At 47.6% G+C, this 21568-nt stretch overlaps 3 protein-coding genes across 4 annotated transcripts in view; 1 reads left to right on the top strand and 2 right to left on the bottom strand.

The window, feature by feature from the left end:
* BET1L (Bet1 golgi vesicular membrane trafficking protein like) overlaps nucleotides 1-21568 on the bottom strand; it is a 355770-nt gene that overhangs the window by 304451 nt on the left and 29751 nt on the right. The gene's annotated exons all lie outside the window — the stretch shown is intronic.
* Nucleotides 144-6610, top strand: OARD1 (O-acyl-ADP-ribose deacylase 1). 2 transcript variants are annotated; one of them, XM_078859173.1, is made up of 7 exons: nucleotides 144-209; nucleotides 292-371; nucleotides 948-986; nucleotides 1926-2082; nucleotides 2261-2319; nucleotides 3085-3197; nucleotides 3745-6610. In XM_078859173.1, the coding sequence occupies exons 2-7, from the start codon at nucleotides 339-341 to the stop codon at nucleotides 3845-3847; spliced, it is 504 nt and encodes a 167-aa protein (XP_078715299.1). In that variant the 5' UTR covers nucleotides 144-209; nucleotides 292-338; the 3' UTR covers nucleotides 3848-6610. The 2 variants fall into 2 exon arrangements, with proteins under 2 accessions (XP_078715299.1, XP_078715300.1); XM_078859174.1 differs by having other exon boundaries at nucleotides 188-209; nucleotides 1442-2082.
* Nucleotides 10941-13009, bottom strand: LOC144933987 (uncharacterized). Its single transcript, XM_078859382.1, has 3 exons — nucleotides 12988-13009; nucleotides 12534-12612; nucleotides 10941-11196 (listed from the first exon to the last, which is right to left on the bottom strand). Exons 1-3 carry the CDS (start codon nucleotides 13007-13009, stop codon nucleotides 10941-10943), a joined length of 357 nt encoding a protein of 118 aa, XP_078715508.1.

The following is a 21568-nucleotide window of genomic DNA, read 5'->3' as shown; positions in this document are numbered from 1 at the left end:
AAGGCGAACAGCACAAAGACATTGCACCATCAGGACATCGAACCCTTTTCAATAAAAAAAGAAAATCACTGCGTCTGGCAGGGAGCTCGGCTCGTCAGCAGATGGCGCTCCCGAAATATTTTTTTTTTATAAAACAACACCCACGCCACGTGACTTCTCAGACCACGACCACGCCGTGTGAGTCAACTTCCTCGATCGACAAGCTGCCGGTGAGACGCTCACCAAATACAACAACAACAACATAACACATGTTTGGGTTGTTGTTGCAACACTATTCTCATCTTTTCTCAGCGCCGTCGGTCAATTTTCGGCGGGGAGCGGCGGTGTCCCCAGCACCGATGGAGACGGACGCCGCTTTAACCGCACAAGCGGTGAGTCGAAGATACCCGAGACCCCCTGCCACCGCCTCGACCGGCGGGGTGAAGTATGGTCAACCCCAAACCCTCGTGAGCCTTCTCACACGGAGCGCGGTATCGGCGGTGGCAGCGGATCGATCAAGCGCCGCAACCAATTCGAAACGAAGCTTTTGAGTTGGCGCAACGCTGTTACCACACGGCATTTAAAGACGCGATGTCTTTCCGTGAGCTCACGATTGCCTCTTGGGCTTGTGGATGGAGGCGGGCGCACGTGCTATACGCAACGCTGTTGGCACGAACTTGTACGCGTACCCGGTCGGCAAGCGGTCTTGTAACCCCGACGGATGCTCTGTGTTCGTACGGTGTCGAGGCGAGATGGTTGCAACTTTGTTTAAACGCGCGTGTCATGGTTCTCATTAATCGGCGATTGAATGCGGGGCAACCCGATGCCAACGTTGGAGATGCTGCAGCAATACACAGCCGCTCCTCTTATAATCAATCCACTCGCGCCTATCCGAGCTGTAGTGTTTTATTTTATTATCTGGACTTTAAATGTCTCTCTAGCACGTGGCTTTTTTGGTTTCGACTTAGGTGGTTGCCAAGACTGAGGAATCTGTGGAGCTAAAAAGTGTGAGTACAGAGTGGGATGCGTGGCACGGTGGTGAAATGTTAACTACCTCGCCTGGTGTACAGGATCGTGGGTTCGATTCATTATGCTCCCGTAAACGAAAGCTCGCATAGACTGAGCTGTGGTCAAATAACCCCCAAGACTGATTTGACACGGGGGGGGGGGGGAGGGCCTTCATCCAGCAGTCGGTTGACAAAGGGTGGTACACAATTATTTAATTCCTGAAATAATTTACCTATTTAATTCAGGAAAACTACAGTGAGTCGTATGATTCTTTTTCAGGAGGGGCGGTCCTGCATTGTTTTTGTTCGTTTTGAGACGTTTTCAGCCAACGATTGATGACGTGTCTAAACACGGGGGAGGAAACCGGAGCACCCAGTGAAAAACCCACGAACACCATCCCCGTACAGATGGAAACAGGTGGCGATTAGTTCACTTTGTGTACTGAATTCTGCAGGGCGAGTTCAGCATTTCGGAGGTGCAGGGCGACCTCTTCTCGTGCCCGGCCAACAAAGCGCCATCCCCGTACAGATGGAAACAGGTGGCGATTAGTTCACTTTGTGTACTGGATTCTGCAGGGCGAGTTCAGCATTTCGGAGGTGCAGGGCGACCTCTTCTCGTGCCCGGCCAACGGAGCGCCATTCCCGTACAGATGGAAACAGGTGGCGATTAGTTCACTTTGTGTACTGAATTCTGCAGGGCGAGTTCAGCATTTCGGAGGTGCAGGGCGACCTCTTCTCGTGCCCGGCCAACAAAGCGCCATCCCCGTACAGATGGAAACAGGTGGCGATTAGTTCACTTTGTGTACTGGATTCTGCAGGGCGAGTTCAGCATTTCGGAGGTGCAGGGCGACCTCTTCTCGTGCCCGGCCAACGGAGCGCCATTCCCGTACAGATGGAAACAGGTGGCGATTAGTTCACTTTGTGTACTGGATTCTGCAGGGCGAGTTCAGCATTTCGGAGGTGCAGGGCGACCTCTTCTCGTGCCCGGCCAACCAGGCGCTCGCCCACTGCATCAGCGCCGACTGCCGCATGGGAGCCGGCATCGCCAAGATGTTCAAGGCAACATTTAGCGGCACTCAGGAGCTGCTGAACCAGGGTTGGTGATGTCCTTTCTCATGCTGCGTCTGTCTCGCCAAAACGTTGCCGTTCTGTTTTTCGATCGGCTTTTTTGAGCCGAACGGTTTTATTCGCCGTTTTCTGTCGGCGTGAATTCGCCTTGTTTTGTGGCTTGCTGTCCAACGTTTTATTTATTTTACTTTATTACATTCCTCCAGCAAAGAAGGTTGGAGAAGTGGCAGTGTTGGAACGGAATGGGAGATTCATTTACTACTTGGTAAGTGCCAATAATGTAGAAATATATATCGCACTCATCGTAAACAATGGCTTATTACACAAATATACATCGTAATGAGAATACATCGTAATGTTTTGAGTCTAGGTACAGTTCTGCCTGAATTTAAGAGGTCGTAATGTGCTCAGGATGCTGGCATGGTTTGAAGGCCCACACACTGGACTTTCAATCCATGGATACAGCACATTTAGTCCATCGGCAGGTCACATACCGTGGGGTAAAGTGTGGCTACTTCCACCTCTTCCAGGACACGTGGACAGCGTGGAAGAGCAGGCCAGAATTCCCTCGAGAGGGGCAAGATAATTACAGGGCTGCACCTTGACCTAATAACCTATGCATAGTGTACAACCTGTCGTTCATTAGCCACGCGTGCTGGCAGTTTTTCCCGCACTGCGATATGCACCCGGCCACTTCTGTTCCGAGTCCCATCCGTGGCTCGCATCAGTGGCGCGCGATATCTTAACCAGTCCCCAGCTCTCTCCGCCTTCACCATTCTGTACTCACCACCGTAGTGATGTTTGGCCAAATAACCCCCGTGACCAATAAGCCATGGGCAGGCCCTATTCCAGCAATTGCTGTGCGCTGTTCACCGGCATGATGCGGCATGTCATCATCTCATCATCATGATCCTTGGTCAATCCACTGAAAGCCCCTCCCCAAGCCGTTACCATCTCCAGCGTTCTTGTGATGCTACGATCCAGCACAACACCTGCACACGAGCTCACGTCATTGCTCCGTCTCTCAAAGGTGACCAAAGAGAGAGCCTTCCACAAGCCGACGTACCCGGATCTGGAGAACAGCCTGCGCGCCATGAAGCAACACTGCGAATCGCACGGCGTCACGGCTGTCTCCATGCCCAGGTGAGTTGTCGCCCACAGCGAGCGCCGGATATAACCCGCGAATACACGATGAACTTCTTTCGCACCGGACGTAGCCAACCCATGCTAATCGGGGATGCGGGAGAGTATAGCCTGCAGTACCCAAGGCCTTCCCCGATACACGCCGATCTCAAAGATTACACCATCAATCCCGCACCCCCCCCCACCACCAACTCGCCTTAAATCAACAAAACCTTTTGGAATGTCGCTACTGCTCTCCATCGAACCCCATCATAGAGCATTGAACAACAGTGGTAAAATACCTGGGAATCTTGCGTACTACCGATTGGAGTGATTGTCTCGAAGGGCCTCTTAACATCCACCAGGGGGCCTCCCTCCCACGCGATACCCATGGTCCATTGTGAATCGGAATATGTGGGCACCTACTACGTAACCTGAGAGATGAAAGAATCTCCGAAGTGTGGCTGCGGAGCGCGAAAAAGCAATTTCTCGTGTGGCGAAGTCGGGACCCGCTGGAATGGTTTCTTGTACTGACCTCGGCCACTGGCCCTGCCTTGTCCGTGTGCAGGATTGGTTGTGGCTTGGACAAGCTGCAGTGGGACAAGGTGAAGTGGATGATGGAAAAAGTGTTCAGGGGCAGTGGCATCAAGTTCACAGTCTACTACCTCTGACTGGGGCAGCGAGCAGGCAGAATGGAGTGAACTCTTGTGTGTGTGTGTGTCTGTGTGTGAGCACGGCGAGGGGAGCAGTGGCGTTAGTGGCTTGCACGCTGTGCTACGAATCACCACCCTGCCTAACATCACTGGGGATTATCTAAAACGGGTCCTGGATCTCCTCGAAGTCGACTCAGCCTTAAATGAGTAGTGCAGTATATGGACGTCGGCACACTGCGGAGACAAAAGTGGCTGGGCATGGTGCTCCCCAACAGCATTTGCCCCAACAGTCTGTTGAACACTACACGGGGGATCTTTGTCTTTGTGTGGTGGCATGGTGGTTAGCGCACTGCACTATGAACCGAGTGACCTGCGTACGATTCCCAGGAACGGCTGCCATCGGTGACGAGTTTCATCTGATGTCCACCCCGATACTTGGTCTCCACCAGGTAGCCTAACCCTTAAATGAGTGCCTGGTGCAGTGTGTAATTGTCAGCAATCGGGAGACAAAGCAGTCGGGCACGCTGCAAGTCACACCACCCCGTTGTTCTCGACTGGCCTTACTAAGTACTCACTGTACGATGTTAAACGGGGGGTATATGTTGCTGCATGTGACGGACACGTACAACACTCTCGTACAACACAAAGGCCGTGTTTTGAATTATGTAGGCAAGTTTCGGCTATGTATGGGAGACGAAAAAACGCGGTCGTTTATGAAGTAAAAAGTGAAATTATTTACAGTTAACTAAATCGTGCATTTCTCGCTGTAGCCTTCCGTGAAGCCCGGTTCACCAGTCAGCGATTTGCTGCTTGAGGTTGGTGCCTCAGGGCCATCTGGAGGAGTCTGCAGAAGTGGACACATTTAAGGAGCCATGCGTTGGCCAACGAGTCACTTATGACACAAACGATGGGTTCCGATTGCTTGTGGGGCTGGCCCGATTCGTGCACATCCACCACCAACCAGTCACAAAGTTCGGGCTGATGTATATCAAAATATATTTGCATATTAACCCAGTTCAGCCGTAAATTTTGTTTTGCAATAATGACTAATAATAATTACTGTTATTTGGGAGTGATGAAAGCAGCTCGTGTACAGGTGCTAGTTAGATTCTCACATCGCAGCACGGTGAGAGATGACAGCTTTAGGTGGCTTTCATCGACCGGCGGAGTGATCGTGGCTGACGATGTTTCGCACGGTGGTCACCCCATCTAGGCTATGCAGACTCGACTCCTGCGAAGATTGAGATCTCACGGGGTTGTGAACCTTATGGGTGACTTGGCCACAGACAGCGCTGAGTTGAACTCAACAAAAGACTAAACACATTTTTATTTTACCGGGTAAGTCCCACCGAACTGTGTGGCTCTTTTTCAGAAGTGACCTGGCCACAAATGATAGCTCGACGAAGTGGGCTTATCACGTGGTAATGTATAGCAGCCAAATACTCTAAACGCGCGTTTCTAAATGTGGAGGGTAAAACCGGAGGACCCGGAGAAAAATCCTCGCGACCACGGGGAGAACACGCAAACTCCAAATATACAGCAGGCGTCAGGGTCAGGATCGAACCGACGACCTCCTGTATACCCGGCGAGGGACATAACATCTCCTAGCCCACCGTGGCACCGAGTTATCCTTGGACTGAAAGGAGAAGTAGCCCTCGTGAAACCGGAGGCGGTCCGGACTGGCCAGGGCGTGAGGTGCGGGTCGCCGACCCACGGCGGTGTCAACCAAACGATGCGAGACGGCAACACGAACGATCGTCCCTCGCTCAGGCCCAACGTGATTTAAAGAGTTTCTTTTTTATTTACCGTTATTATTTATTACGCTTGCTTCGCCAGAAGAGGCCGTTTTGAGTGTAGAATGTAAGCATATGTTTGATTTCCTTTGACAAATTTGGATATGTTGAGAGTTGGTAAATTCTTGTTGTTACTCATTTTCGTCGTATATCCTTGCCTTAACCCAAAGATCATTTTCAATCACAAACACATGTACACGTAGGCTTATGTACACTGTTCAGCACTCAATTCAGACTCTTATGATACTCGTGATAGTTTTTTCTTTGTGATTTAATCTTGATTTGCTAAAAAAATTTGCAATATTTAGGCTACTGGAGAGAATGAAATGTTATACTTAAGAACATTTGACTTACGAACTTTCAGAGATACGAACAAATCTGTCCGTATGTGCAGTTGCCTGTTCGGACCGAGAGTCGTAAGTTCAACCGCCGCACAATAGATGGCAGTGGTGGCATCTGGACCTTCAGAACACGAAGAACCAGTGGCATCTACATGTACAGGAGATTATTCATTCCCCGTGTTGAGTGTACATGCCGTACAACATGTTTGGAATCGGCAGGGGTTAAGTTGGACTTACGAACAAATCACCTTGCGAGCAGACCTCTGGAACCTACCTCGTTTGTAAGTAGCCGAGTCCCTGTATGTGGAAGAGAGTCTATAACTCTCCCAAGTCTGTGGCATTAAACAACCATTGTGGGCCTTGCATGGCGTTGCAAGAGCAACGCCATGCAAGGCAGGGGTTAAGTTGGACTTACGAACAAATCACCTTGCGAGCAGACCTCTGGAACCTACCTCGTTTGTAAGTAGCCGAGTCCCTGTATGTGGAAGAGAGTCTATAACTCTCCCAAGTCTGTGGCATTAAACAACCATTGTGGGCCTTGCATGGCGTTGCAAGAGCATTCTGTGTGGTACTTCCGGCGATGTGAAATGGTATTGATGTGCCAAGGAATGTTACCGAGATGTGTAATAAAAACAACGGTGCATTCATCGTGCAATGTGGATGTTGATGTTGTCGTGTTTGTTTTCGATGCTCCAACCACGTGACTTGTCTTACATTTTCAGCGAAAGGTGCGCGAGTGGAGTGGGAGGTTTCTGTGGGACAATGTTGGGTGCCCGTCTGTGGTCTTACATTGTTGTTCTCCGTGTACATGAGTTGCATGGGGTCAGTGGTGCGCTCACAGACGCATATAACACGCGCTTTAGATTATTTTTAAATCCTTTATATTAAGTTCGCTTGCGTGCTTGCTTGCTTGCTTACGACTGTGCAAATCTTTCGGTCGTTTTTTAACACACTTCCCGTGATCCAATCGAGCTGACATTTTCCACACAGACTCGTTGTGCGTGACAATTAATTTTCGTGAACATTTTTTTCCAAAATTTTACACTGTTTAGGGAATTTTTTTTAAATATGTAATTACCAATTGCTTAATGCTGGCAGACAATCATCTGACCCATAGGTGGCAGCCATCTCAAGCCAGAGGACGAGAGGACTCTAGCCGCCACGCATATAAAGGATTTATAGTGAAAAACTTTGTTTTTATGGGTTAATTTTTTTCACAATGAGAAAAATAATCAATAGTTAAGTGTAGAGTGTGAATACGTCCGTTGATAAAGGAGGGGGGTCAGACATCTGCTGTGTAACTGACATCTGTAGCCCTCGTGGATTATCGTAGCCTGTATACCTGTAAACAGGTATACGGTGGTGTGTCGTTGGGCTAACTTTCGTACAAGGGTCCCAGTTTAACACGACGTAAGGGGCCGTCCATAAATGACGTCACGCACCTAAGGGGGGTCAGATGTGTGACGAGCGGGGGAGGGGGTTGAGAAATGTGACGTCACATCAAAATGCGAAACTTTAAATAAATATAGACAACACGTTCTACTTAATTAAATAGACTTTTTAAGAAATGTTTTCTACTACAACATCAGAGTGCAGCGCCACATTAATAGGCACTACAATGCCAATAGTTTAAAGCGATTTGAAGCATGTTTTATTTTGGGGGGGGGGGCAGAGCTTTGTGACGTCATATTTCAGGGGGGGTCTGACTTTGTGACGCCGTGTGACGGGGGGGGAGTGTCAAAAATCGTCCAAAATCGCGTGACGTCATTTATGGACGGCCCCTAAGGCTTTCGCGACCAATATCCGTAATATAGTTTTTTTTGGGGGAGTTAGATCGCGGAAATATTTAAATGTGTCGTTAAACCCGCCACCACCCAACACAGCCACTTCGTAAGGTTTGCCACGTAAACAAAACGTACAAAGTCGTTACTAGCACAGCAACAGCGGCGTGTTGGGAGAGTAAACCCACGACATTAACAATTCGAAACGACGTTTCGCTGAATTTCGATTTAAAGCTTTCGTGACTGCAGGGATTCATCTTCTTGGTTCTTTCGGTAAAGTCACGTAGAAGGGAAATAATAAAATAATAAAAATAAAACATAATAAAAGAATTCTCACGACGTTTTGGCCACAACGCAAGCAGCTGTTTTTCCGACAGCCCTGTTCTTCACCTGAGAACGGCTGCTTGCGTTGTGGCCGAAACATCGTGAGAATTATTTTATTATGTTTTATTTTTATTATTTCCCTTCTACGTGACATAGACAAAAAATGTTTGTCGTTGCCCGTTGTGAAACGGCTGTAACGCCGTATGGGACCTCAACATTCAATGTCCCTGTACAAGAAGAACACGGGGGGTGGGGGGGGGGGTCATCCCGTGTGGGTTGACAGCTGTTCAAGCCTCGACCACTCCCAGTCGGTTTAGAGACGACCAACGTCGGCTCAACGTTGGTGCTGACTGAACGCGAGAATGACCGCATCGTCAAGGAGGAGTCGGAGTGGCACTGCAATTCAACAAGCAACACTTTGCATCCCCAAAAGAAAAATAAGTAATATTTTTTAAAAAAGTTTTTTTTTTTTAAACACGCTTTTATTAACCGTACTAGTAATGGCAGAACTCCACGACTCCAGCAAGTGGCCCCGAAGCTTGCCATAACGTAAGGTGCCGTGGTGATTTACAGGCAACGTCAGTTTACCGTGGACAATTAGACCCAAGCCGAAACATAACATATAAGAAAGATTGTCTAAAATGTAAATTTTTATTTTTTATGATACAATATAGTATTGTCATCAGTATGACATAAGTATACCAATTTTGTAGTCGATACCACATTGGGAAGTGGATTAAAATTGAGTTACAAGATTTGAGGAAACAACAACAACAGACAGAGTGAGTTAAATAAAAGCGTGTAATAAAGACACTAAACACGTGGGCCCCAAGTGTCACACAATCTCGCTGGTCAAGCATAGGCTGGTCAAGCATAGGCCGGGCAAATAATGAACACGCACTCCACAGCAGAGGCAAAGACCAACGTTCATCCAAACCAACAATGTTGCATAATACGTCGAAACAATAATTCAGGGTTTTCGACAAATGTTTGACGTTGTGCTAGTAAAATTTCAAAAAGAAATGCATCCTTGAGCCCATATTGCCATATATGTACATGTGTATTTACCTAACAAGGCGATTACAACTATTCTAAATACGCTATTAAAACGTTTAGAGTCGTGTAAATGTGTATCAAATGCATGTTTATGAACCAACATTTTCATTGGCATGGTTCACAAACTCGGGCTTTCTATTTAAACCGCGTCGGCTTTCACTTGCCAATGTTACTCTTCGTAAGTGAGTTTTGGATTAGGTCGTCAACGCAATCGTCTGACCAAGATGTGCGCCGTGCAACCCTCCACCAACCCGACACGGCCAACCAAATTAAAATGTCACGTGCACAATCATTCAACAATGTACACATTACAATGAAACAATCATTATTGAGCTGAATCAATAATGCATCCGTAATGATTATCATCGTAATTGCTTCAGCTCAATAATTATTGGAATAATCATTATTATTGTTTCAGCTCACCGGCAAGATGAGGTGGCGATTCCCACAACCGACTTAGCAATAGACGCGACGTTTCGTATACCAACCATCATCAGGGAGAATGAGATGCGCAAGCCTCAAGATGAGAATCCAGGAAGTGATTCACCTTAAATAGGTACCATGACATCACGAGGAACGACGAATCGGATGCAAAGCTATTAAAATAATACCTTAATTTATTATAATTCTATTCTAATTTATCAGTCCCAATCATTAACATTGTACTGTAACTCATTATGTACCTACTAGCCAAGCGTTTTAAAGGTTAGAACAGCGGTTTTGAACCTCTACTGCAGCCTTGCACCCCTTTGGTTCTCGATCGCTAAAAATATATGTTAGTAACTACATCGGTTTAATTAAACTAAGTAGTTGTACTTAAGTGCCTGTCCTTAATTTGTGTTTCGATGATTTAACTTCGCACCCCTAGGGGGTGCACGTGCACCCCAGGTTAAGAACCACTGGGTTAGAAGATACATGGGTCAGGTTTTCATTTGAAATCAGGCTTTTATTGACACCTAAACGATGGCACAATATATTTCCCATTGTAGAAAAAAAATGGACATTCATGAATCACCAATGCGATCCCATTGTCAAATTTTAATGACTGTATGGAAAAACACGTCTGGTAAGTGTTTGCCTCCACATTTAAAGAATGAAAACGTTGTGGAAACTAATCACCCTGGAGAAAGAATATGAAACTGCTTCCTTCATGTAAACGCTCGCACATGATTCTCAAAACACATGAAAAGAATTAAGCTATGTACAGTAATCAATTAAACTTTTGAATATTTCGACGTTAATATAATAAATGTTGCGCCTGTTCTCGTTGTTAAACTAAATAGAAAGTTTGTGTGCACCTGTACAAATAAGTTCAATACACCTCCCCACGGCCTCCACCTTCTAACATCGAAACATAGTTGGGGCGCCACGGTGGCGAGATGTTAACTACCTCGCCTCGTGTGGAGGAGGGTCGTGGGTTCGATCCCGATCCCGATCCCTGACGCTTGTATATTTAGAGTTTGCAGGATCTCCCCCGTGGTCGTGTGGATATTTCTCTGCGATTGAGAGTATTTGACTGCAAAAAATTTCCACGTGATAAGCCACTTCGTTGACCTATCATTTGTGGCCCAGGTCGCTTCTGAAAAAGAGCTACGTAGCTCAGTGGGCCTTACCTGGTAAAATAAAAAAAATTGTCTAGGTGCAAGGATAGTGGTACGCATTTACCATTTATAGGTAACTTGCTTCACGTGATATCTCAACTATTCCATCGTCCTGCTGCCACCAGGCCAAGGATGATCCCCCCCATTGGCAGCGGCAACGGTGTGCACGCGAGTGTTAGTCTGCTCGTAGAGGGGGGGGGGGTGCCGTTGCAGCTTCAGTCCTCGTAGGCGATGTTGTCGTACATGCCGCCCGGCGGCTGTGGCTGCTGCTGCTGCTGCTGCCTGTTGAGTTGGGACCGGATGGCGGAGGAGGAGCCGGCGGGAGGGGGTGGCAGGTCACCGATGCAGTACGGGCGCAGGTCGTGCTGCAGCAGCTTCACCTTGTTGTCGACGGGCAGCTTGGTGTCTCGCAGCTGCGGGTACGAATTGTCGGGGTCGTACACGTTGGTGGGCTCGGGCTTTTTGCAGAATCTGGGAGGAGATATAAAAAAGAAGGGAGCGGTTGTTGTCGTCATCATCATCGTCTTCACCATCAGCTGGTTTAGATTGGTAATGGTGACCAATCTAAACAAGGCAGGTAAAGGCTGCCGTTGTAATAACCACGGCCTGCTTCACGGTCGACGTTAAAGGTGCCCTGACGTTATGCGCATGAGCGGGCCCACTGTGCACTGGCGTCAAGTGCTGAAATGTGTCAAATTACGCGTCACAAATGTGTCAAATTACGCGTCAAAAATGTGTCAAATTACTGGTCAAAAAGTGTAATTATGCGTCAAAAATGTGTCAAGTTACGTGTCAAAAATGCGTCAAATTACGTGTCAAATTATGAAAATTAACCTGTAGATTATTCAACAGCAATCGTCACCCCCTTATTGGTCGACGAAGAGCCCCAGTTCACCCCAGGTCATTATCGCAAATGAGACCAGCCTGAAAGTTCTCACTTGGTTAAACAAAATAAATGTAAATACAATTGCTGTACATGGCTGACAAAGGGTGGGTTATAGGACAAGTGTGGTAAAGCAGAGAGGTTATGCATTGAATGCTCAATTCCTGTACAAGGTTGAAGAGGCACCATAGTCCACCGTAGAGTTTCCAGTCTCAGATGATAACGCAGGCAGGTGGATTCATTGATACTCGGAACACAGTGACAACGTGTCGTGATAATAATGCACCAGTGCTGGTCTCCGTGCATGTCTATGGGATCTCTATGCGAATCTGTGGGTCTATTGACTGTGTGAATCTACATGTCGCTGTGTGTGTGTGTGTATATAGGGGAGCGGTAGTGTAGTGGTTAGCGCGCTGCACTAAGAACCTGGCGACCCGGGTTCGATTCCCGCTCACGGCAAACACCCAGTGACGATTATCTAAACCGGTCCTGGGCCTCCCCTAGGTCGACTCAGCCTCAAATGAGTACCTGGTGCGATGTATAAACATCGCCGCTAGGGAGACAAAGGCGGCCGGGCGTGGTGTTGGCTACCCACCCCCTCGTGTGCCGTGCCGGCCTTTATAGGTGTTCGCTAACAGCACTTGCCCCTACAGTCTGTTAAGGCTATACGGGGGATCTTTTTGTATATAGTGGACTCTGCGAGTCTGCATCTATGTCTATAGGCCTCATGTGTCAAGTCTATGGACCTCCACGTGAAAGAGGGCAGCCGATGAAGCCACTGACAGTGCATTCTGGTCCCTCAATGAATCGAGCTGCACGCCTTATCACCCGGGGCAGACTTTGCAGCCTCCTCAACCCGGAGCCACGGAGGGCCACGGGAATGACGGCGCAACGTGGACGCGTGAGACGCAGTGAGACGTCTCACCCCTTGTTGCAGAACGTGCTTGCCAGCATGATCACGAAGATGGTCGCCAGAATGCTCCCCATAACGATCTTTATCCACGCTGTTGGAACACAAAAGAGGCCGGTTTGTGAGATAAAAGTGAATCGTCATCCGCATGCCGTCAGCAGCCCAATATCAGTTCATCATCTGCAGAGCCATCATCCGTTCGTCCGCGTCCAACGTAAGGGAGGGAGGATGTTTTGATATAAAAAGGCAATTGACAAAACAAAAACACATCTCGATGAGGATGCTGCCGCGGTATAATAGTTGGCAAACTAGACTTGTAATACGGAGGTCACCGGATCCAGTTGAAACAATGGTCCAAGTTTCCTATAACTCCTCCGACTCTGTCCAACCCAGCGGCTGAAATGTGCACACCACTGCGAGTTGATCGGCAGGTCGCGCGCGGTGGCGTTACAAAGGTGTGTGCTCCCACCTCTTCCGGGACGTCTGGCCATCGTGGAAGAGTAGGCCAAAATACTCTCTAGATATTCTCGGTTATTTCGGTAAAGTCACGTAGAAGGGAAATAATAAAATAATAAAAATAGAACAATAACATTCTACGTGACTTCACCGAAAGAACCAAGAATATGAATGCCTGCAGTCACGAAAGCTTTAAATTTAAAAATACCCTCTAGAGTTCGTTCTCGTGGTGGCCCCCTTGCAACAGCAGTGGCGTTAGCAAAGCAGTTGCAGGGCTGCACCTTTACCGATGCAGTATCTCAATATGAGCATTTGAAATGAGTAAATGCTTACTTTTGTCTGGAGGTCCCTCCGTGTCAGAAACTGTTGAGTAAGAAAAAATGATGGAATTAGAGGGCAGAACTTAAGATTGATAGATACAGCTCAGTTGTAGTGAGAGCTTTGTGACCTTATTTTATTGCATGGATTAAACCTGTAATTCATTATACAGAGCAGAGATGCAACGCCTTGTATACACTGTGCTTCCGCGTGTTGTAAATGTTATGTGCTTGGAGTCTGCTTGTAAATACACTTACAAGTCAAGCAATGCATAGGATTTAATTTGAAAAAAATGATTCAAGTTAAATTATTAATTCAACGTCTTCAATTAATTGACCCATGCAGAGTAATGAATAAACATTTAATTAAAGCCATCAAAAACACAGCGATGAATGATATAGCTCAAATTATAAAGACACAAAAGAATTCGGAGCAAGTGCTGTAGATGATGAGCGACGAAGCAAAAAGAAAGTACTAAACAAGGTGACAGCGATGAAATGAATGAATGAAAGGATAGCAAGTGAAAATTGAGACGGCCTCTCACTGTTCCAACTGTGGCAGAAGGCTGCGGCCTCGAGGCTGATGTTGTTGATGCACGGCGCTTGGACAATCGCGGTCTCGTTGGTTCCGTTCACAAAATCCACTGTGACCGCTTTCGCCCCGGCAATCCATCCGTCTCTGCCAAAAAAAGATGAAAATCAGTTCAACACATAGGCTTTCGTGACCAATATTATCCATGAAATGTTTTTTTTGGGGTTAGATCGCGTAAATATAAATGTGTCTTCTTGGTTTTTTCGGTAAAGTCACGTAGAAGGGAAATAATAAAATAATAAAAATAAAACAATAAAATTATTCTCACGACGTTTCGGCCACAACGCAAGCAGCCGTCCTCAGGTGAAGAACAGGTCTGTCGGAAAGACAGTGTCTGAATGAGACAGACCTGTTGTTCACCTGAGGACGGCTGCTTGAGTTGTGGCCGAAACGTCGTGAGAATTATTTTATTGTTTTATTTATATTATTTTATTATTTCCCTTCTACGTGACTTTACCGAAAGAACCAAGAAGATGAATCCCTGCAGTCACAAAGCTTTAAATCGAAATATAAATGTGTCGTTAAACCCGTCACATCCGATTAGTAAGGTTTGTCACGTAAACAAAACGTGCCAATTTGTTACTAGTTCAGCACACCGGCGTGTTGGGGAGTAAACCCACAACATTCACAATTCGAGTTCGACGTTTCGCCAGTAATTACAACCAGCATTATCAGCCGACAGCCAGAATTGAAAATCACCGAGCGTGAGAACATCAGCTTAACCGTAATCCGCCGCACATTGCCGCACGACAACACCAGGGCTTGCATCCAGTTTGGGCAGTCTACGTTGGCGATTCGGAAATTTATTTATGTGCCCCGCACACCACATCCAGAATGCCTGTCGCTATGTCTGCAACTACGAATCACGCGCCACCAACTCCAGTCCAACGGTGACCCAGAGAATCCTCAGAGAGGAATTCATCCCTGTTGCACACCACATCCAGTATACCTGTTTAGCACGTAACAACGTCGCAGTCTACCAGCGGATCCAGGAAATATTCAGTGAGGAATTAAGCCCCGGGGGCACAGCCATCATAAGGCTGCAGCTAAAAAAGGCCTGAGAGGTTGAGAAGTTCCGAGTCACAGATCTTCGTGTCGCCAGCGCCCCAGGTCCACCCATGGCTGTGATCTGGGCTCCAGTGGGAAAGCAACAATTTTGTACACAACAATTCAGTGCAGGAGTTGTGTCCAACACGCACAATTTAGTTTGCACTTTGAGTCTTTTGTCGAGCACATCAACCCGTCGTGATGCACAAACTCCAGCGAATTGCGGCGCTTCAGTTGACATTCGAAGCGGACTGCGACCCTCAAAAGAACGGCGCCGCCCCCAGCGAGTTCTGATTTCAGCTCACGGCCAACACCGGTGACGATTATCTGAACCGGTCCCGGGCCTCCCCAAGGTCGACTCAGCCTCAAATGAGTACCTGGTGCAGTGTGTAAACATCGCCACTGGGGAGACAAAGGCGGCCGGCGTGGCGCTGGCCACCCACCCCAGTCGCGTGCCGTTCCGTTAACGGCCTTCGTGGGTGCTGCTCGCTAACAGCACTTGCCCCGGACAGTCTGTTAAGGCTACGCAGGGAGGAATCTTGGTCTTTGTGTGCACATTGCGTGTGCGTTGTGCGCGTCGTTTCTCACATGGTGGTCGTGAACCCAAGCTTCCGAGCTCCCTCCACGTGGTCCTCGTTGGCCAGGCTGGCGCCCCAAATGGCGCAACTGTTGCGTGCCTCGCTGTTGGGCACTGGCGAATCCAGCAGGTCCTGGTAAATGCCGTACTTCACTGCGAATGGCAGGAGAGGGCCCGAGACGAATGTTATTTTCTTAGTTGCGCACGTGGAAAATGAAAAACTCTCCGGTGTGCGGCTGTGGTCATCCAGAACAGACCGTAACAACGTATACCGACACAATGCCCCGATCCTCAAATGCGAAAGAGACGTCACGTTGGTGATACACTACGCCGCTGCTCTTGACGCGGTTATCTGGCTGGACCACCTGAATGTGAAATTATAGTTGTTGCTCTGCATCTACATCGGCCGTACGAAAGACGAAAAAGTAAGAAAAGTGGGGGGGAAAATCTCAGCTCAGGCTTGAGCTGCTCAGTTAAGATATACGAGTAGCTCAGCCATGGCTCAACTTAGGCTCAGCTCACGAAAATCCTGAGCACGGCTGGGGCCAGGCTCAGAGCCGTCTCAAGTTAAGCGAGGCTTTGACCCATTACTCACTTGGGCCAGAGACAAGCCTGAGTGGAGCCATGATCAAGAATTCAGGCCTGAGTCTAGTTTAGCATTCTATCTCTGGAGAGGTTCGTGACAGACCCCACACCTTCCCAAACTTTATATAACTCCTCCATAACAATTGCTTCAAAAATGCTCCAAAGCCTGCTCTAAACATCTATCAGAAGAAAAAAAAACCGGCGTTTCCTTTTGTCCGTCAACGAAATTATGAGAGCCTTTCCGACGGCCGGAATCAAAACGTTCTAGAAAGTGCCCCCCCACCACACAGATGCCAGGGTAAAAAGTTAATCCAACAGGTTTCCAAATAATATATATTACATATGCCTACACACCCTATATACAATAGAGTCAGTAGTATCTGCACACGTTGGGGAGAGGGGGGGTGGAAGAAGAGGACATCAGCGGGGGCGACTGGCGAGGCGCGACGCGTCGAGAAGCCGTGGGCTGCCGAAATTCTCGTCTGATGAAACCCGGCCCGAAAGGAAGGCTTTTTCTATGATCTTTCCAATCACAGACTGTGGTGCATGAGTCAAACTTTCGCGAGCTGTAAAACATTGCGCTGTTAAACAATATAGTAGTAGGGTTTTACCCTTTAAACTGGTACAAAAACTGACACCTTAATACAAGGCATCATGTTTGCAATAACCACAACACAAGCAGTCAAAATGCAAACAAAAAGAAACAACTCCAATAATGATAATGATATGCACTGTCCTTGAAGTTGATTGGTCCACACCCGAGACAGCTTTTCTTAGAGCCTAGTCTCCATTGGTGTTGGACCAGATACGCCTTTTAGCGTATCTGATGCCTTGTATAAAGGTGTCAGTTTTTGTACCAGTTTAAAGGGTAAAAACCTACTACTATATTTTGCCACTGGTAAAGGAGGTCTCATAGTGTTAAACAATAGTTGATCATTGGCACCAGCTGTGGCACTTGGGCACGTGTCTCCCTAGCTTCCTCTTGGTTGATGAGATGCCGAATGTCGAAACTGGCACAGCGCTTTGCTTGCGTTGAACCAATGTTGCTTCAATTATGCGCTCACAGGCCACGACATTGATGGAGGGCTCTTGCCTATGACGTCAGCCAACCAGGTGGCACTTGTTTTAAAGGCCACACTCTACCGATGAAACTCGGGAAGTTGGGACCAGTCCTGTGTTTGTATATATGTAAAAAAATTCTGCTGGACAAAACGTTGCTCTAAAACGCACGTAGGCCTATGCAGGGCTTTGGTCTGTGTTTGCAATAAGGAAAAAATATAACTCGCAACCAGCACACCGTATCCGGTACATATCTCAGTGCTGCTGTGGCTAATAGTCACAGTGCCAACGATCCGGAAAACATTCATTGAGTATTTAAGCCGTGGGTCTGACAGACTAAAGTGTAATCGAGCACCGGACGTAAAACTACAATAACTCACAGTTGGTCACTATTCGCGTGGTTTCAACTCACGTCCTTCGTTGTAGCAAATGACGTTGGGAAGATAATGTGAGATTGCTGTGATGATATTCGGGTAGCAGTACGCGTGTGACGCATTCCACCTAAATCCACTCCTTTGTCCCCCCACGATCCAGCCTTCCCTGGAGGACGAAATAACGCCAACAGTTCTCAGAATCAGAATAAACATTTATACTGGAGGAATCTGATGAGTGACAAGGGGCCGTCCATAAATGACGTCACGCGATTTTGGACGATTTTTGACGCCCCCCCCCCCCCCCGTCGTCGCGTCACGCGGCATCACAAAAAGTCAGACCCCCCTTCAAATATGACGTCACAAAGCTTTGCCCCCCCCCCAAAACCATATTTTGAAAATAAAACATGCTTCAAATCGCTTTAAACTATTGTCATTGTAGTGCGTATTTAATGTGGCGCTGCACTCTGATGTTGTAGAAGAAAACACTTATTAAAAAGTCTATTTAATTAAGTAGAATGTGTTGTTTATATTTATTTAAAGTTACGCATTTTGATGCGACGTCACATTTCTCAAACCCCCTTCCCCTCGTCACACATCGTCACAAATGTCTATCCCCCCCCCCCAGGTGCGTGACGTCATTTATGGACGGCCCCCAAATCTCTTTTTCACAGACGCCCAGTATTTCACTGATGTCCAGGAATTGCTTCACCATCACCACAGCGTTCGTTCTCTTAGCCACATGCTCCCCCCCTCCCCGCCTCGCAGACACACGAACTGGAGACACCACATTGTTGAATGCTTTAAAAAAAATAAAAACATGGGAGCGGATTTGGGCAGGACAACGTCGTGAGACGGTATGATGGATGATGGACGAGGCCAGGAATGGAACGGCAGCCCAAGGAGGGAAACCCGCCGGGAGAGGACAGCCACAACAGAGGATGTCGCAGTGAGATCAAAAAGAGCTTCAAAACTCATCGGATTCCTCCGGGATCAATAAAGATTCTGATTCCAAGACGCGTAGTTTGCATTGCAAGACAAAAGATGGATAGTGGCGGCGAGTGCGGAAACCTCATCCAGCAGTAGACAGACCATGGCTGATGATGATGGGTTCCAAGTTGATTTATTGACACATTATATTCTTTTTCGATTTAAAGCTTTCGTGACTGCAGGGATTCATCTTCTTGGTTCTTTCGGTAAAGTCACGTAGAATGGAAATAATAAAATTATAAACATAAAACATAATAAAATAATTCTCACGACGTTTCGGCCACAACGCAAGCAGCCGTCCTCAGGTGAAAAAATGATATTCTATGCTAATAGACTCGCTGTAATGACAGTAATTCTTTTTTCGTTTTGACAGATATGTTTTTATGCAAAACAACATGACACACTTAGGATCCTGACGTTAAATTGTTTACGCCGAGGATGATTGTTGTTGACTGCAACTTCCCGAGGGTAAGAGCCAGACTAAACCATCTATATAGTTTGTGTGGTTAAACCTTAATGCCTGAGCCTCATGGGGCCAAAATAGAGCATCTTTATCACTTGTGTAGTTGAATGTCAATGTCTGAGGCTCATAGGGCCAGACTAAAATACCTTCAAGATTCACATAGGGGTCACAATTCATGCCTGAGGTTTAGAGACGCAGTTTCAAGAGTGGTATGTCTAGAGCAGGGGTGTGGAACGTCCGGCCCGCGGGCCGTATGAGGCCCGCGAAATCATTTGGTCTGGCCCTGCCAAGGCAACCGCAGGCGGGACTCGAAATTCAATACATCTAGGAGCAAACCTGGAAAAGCAGTTGCGAGTAGCAACATCATCAATAGCCAGCTAACATCACCACGCCTCGCCAAACAGAAGCAGTTCCAGCCATCACATTAGGGGTGAGTTCATTAAATGTTTGACCAAATATAAAAGGTTCATTTTTAAGTTGATAATTTTGTATGGCCCGCGAATGATGTTATGAATATCCAAATGGCCCTTGGCAGATTAAAGGTTCCCCACCCCTGGTCTAGAGTCACAGCAGCTATTGTCGTTATAGGGAGATAGAAGCATAACTCCATTCTTTGTCTCCACATATAAATAAAACACGTGTTTTAGTCCATCGGCCAATTGGTCTTTTCGGAAAAATATCCATCAGCATTTCTTCATTTAAACAAACTCACGACCAGTTTCATCTAGTTGGGTCTCAACAGCAGTCTGGCTTGTGTAACGTAAGTTGCTGGGTTCCCATGTTTTATTGGCAAAAAGCACTCCATCTAAACGATGGGGCACTGTTCGACGCAACAAGGAATATCAAATATAGATTGTACGTAATATTGCATACAGATTCCTCATTATACATTGTTACGGAGCATTATTGGTCTCCACACAAAGAAGTTCAGCGTACGGCGAGTACACACAAAACGTGTCATAGTCCCGCTGGCCTATTTCACGTTGTTGTATTGTGTCAAGTAAGACCCGTACCAGCACTGATGGTCGACGAGCAGGGCGTCCTGAACCTGAAGAAACGTTGCTGGCACGCTGCCCGCCAACACGGAGAGGCACTCTCGACTCACGTTCGTGTAATGGATGGCTTTCTTGGTGATGTGCAGGAAAACGCCCTTTTGCACTGTGGGAGGTGAGGTGGAGATGGAGGGAGGAGGAGGGAAAGAGGGGGCCAAATCAGTAAACACGGCAACGACAACATTCAAGCTGCATTTTCCCACGTAACGAAGGGGAGGGGGGGGTGATGGGGTGGGCGTTTCCAGTGTGCGCCGCTTTAAACCGAAATTAAGTAAGACGGCCGAGTTACCTTCGGTGACTTTTCTAAAACATCCGTAACAAAAATGCAAAAAATAAGAATCTTTATTTAATCCTGGAGAAATTCGATGAGCTATGAAGCTGTTTGTTCGCAGATGTCCAATTGATGTCACTGCCAGAGGACTCGACCCCGGTAAAATTACCTGACACAATACGGGTGACTGCACCCTGCCACTTACCGTGGTATGGTTGGCAAGTATGTTGCTCTGATTGTTGTACAGATCACACAATCTCTGTCTGCGATTTGGACGGAAGTTAACAGTTTCCCAATAGGGGGGGGGCGGGGAGCGATCAAATTTTGTCCATATTTGGGAAACAATATATTCATGACAGAATGGTCCATTCACCATTGCCAGTGGTGATGGCTGGCAGCAATTTCCCCCTAAACCTGCACGAGCGTGCCTGGGCCTTGAAAGCTGAGCGTGAGCTGCCACAGAGCTTTCAAAGTCAAAGTTGATTTCCTGCTCAAATTTGGCATTGAGGCGGGCGGCTCATCTCTCGCTGACAGCCCTGAGGCAGTGCTGGAAATCCCGCTTTCCTATCGCGAGGGAGAGTCTATCTCATAGGACAGCTACTGTGGACTTCGCCATCAAGTGGAGCCTACTCGCTAACTTTTTGACTTCGGAGGAAGAATGACGGGCTGAGTCAAGCCCACCGACCACGATTTGAACTCGCAAATTTTTGAACTCGCAAATTTGAACTCGCAAATTTGAACTCGAAAATTTGAACTCGCAAATTTGAACTCGCAAATTTGAACTCGAAAATTTGAACTCGAAAATTTGAACTCGCAAATTTGAACTCGCAAATCCTGGTTGACCTGACACGCTGTGACCTGTCAGGTCGGCGGCGGCGACCGCTCGCTTACCGACAAGGTTGGGTTTGCAGAATACGCTGTTGGAGAAGCAGGGGCCCTTGGTGACGGCTCCCACGCTCCCATTGCCACACTTGTCGTTGGACGTAATCCGCGGCATAACCAACTGCGTGCTGGCGACCCAGCCGTACCTGGGAAACGCAAGACGACAGGGCCACGGAGAGCGCGGCGCATCCGTAAGGGCGTCGCGGAGGCAGGCGACGGCACGAGCCCGCAATGATCTAGCACTTTGGGGAGGCCAAGGGGTTTGTGGATCACGACGAGATTTGTGTTGACACTCCCGAAGAACTGTAATGATGCAAGCGATTCAAATCGCGAGTGGTGTCCGGGGGGAGGGGTGCAGGTGCCGGCTCAGGTCAGGAGAGAGCTCCCG

This window comes from Lampetra fluviatilis, chromosome 8 (genome assembly GCF_964198595.1).
Source record: "Lampetra fluviatilis chromosome 8, kcLamFluv1.1, whole genome shotgun sequence".
Classification (NCBI taxonomy): domain Eukaryota; kingdom Metazoa; phylum Chordata; class Hyperoartia; order Petromyzontiformes; family Petromyzontidae; genus Lampetra; species Lampetra fluviatilis.
This window is presented reverse-complemented; position numbering and strand designations above follow the sequence as displayed.

What these genes read in the sequence shown, in the direction of transcription:
- OARD1 (XM_078859173.1), top strand. Translation starts at nt 339, where the DNA reads ATGGAGACGGACGCCGCTTTAACCGCACAAGCG. An exon ending in CCGCTTTAACCGCACAAGCG is followed by an intron (nt 372 to 947) that starts GTGAGTCGAAGA and finishes GTTTCGACTTAG; the next exon opens with GTGGTTGCCAAGACTGAGGA. An exon ending in AATCTGTGGAGCTAAAAAGT is followed by an intron (nt 987 to 1,925) that starts GTGAGTACAGAG and finishes TGGATTCTGCAG; the next exon opens with GGCGAGTTCAGCATTTCGGA.
- LOC144933987 (XM_078859382.1), bottom strand. Translation starts at nt 13,009, where the DNA reads ATGGCCAGACGTCCCGGAAGAG. An exon ending in GGCCAGACGTCCCGGAAGAG is followed by an intron (nt 12,613 to 12,987) that starts GTGGGAGCACAC and finishes GTGTTCCAACAG; the next exon opens with CGTGGATAAAGATCGTTATG. An exon ending in AGCACGTTCTGCAACAAGGG is followed by an intron (nt 11,197 to 12,533) that starts GTGAGACGTCTC and finishes ATCTCCTCCCAG; the next exon opens with ATTCTGCAAAAAGCCCGAGC.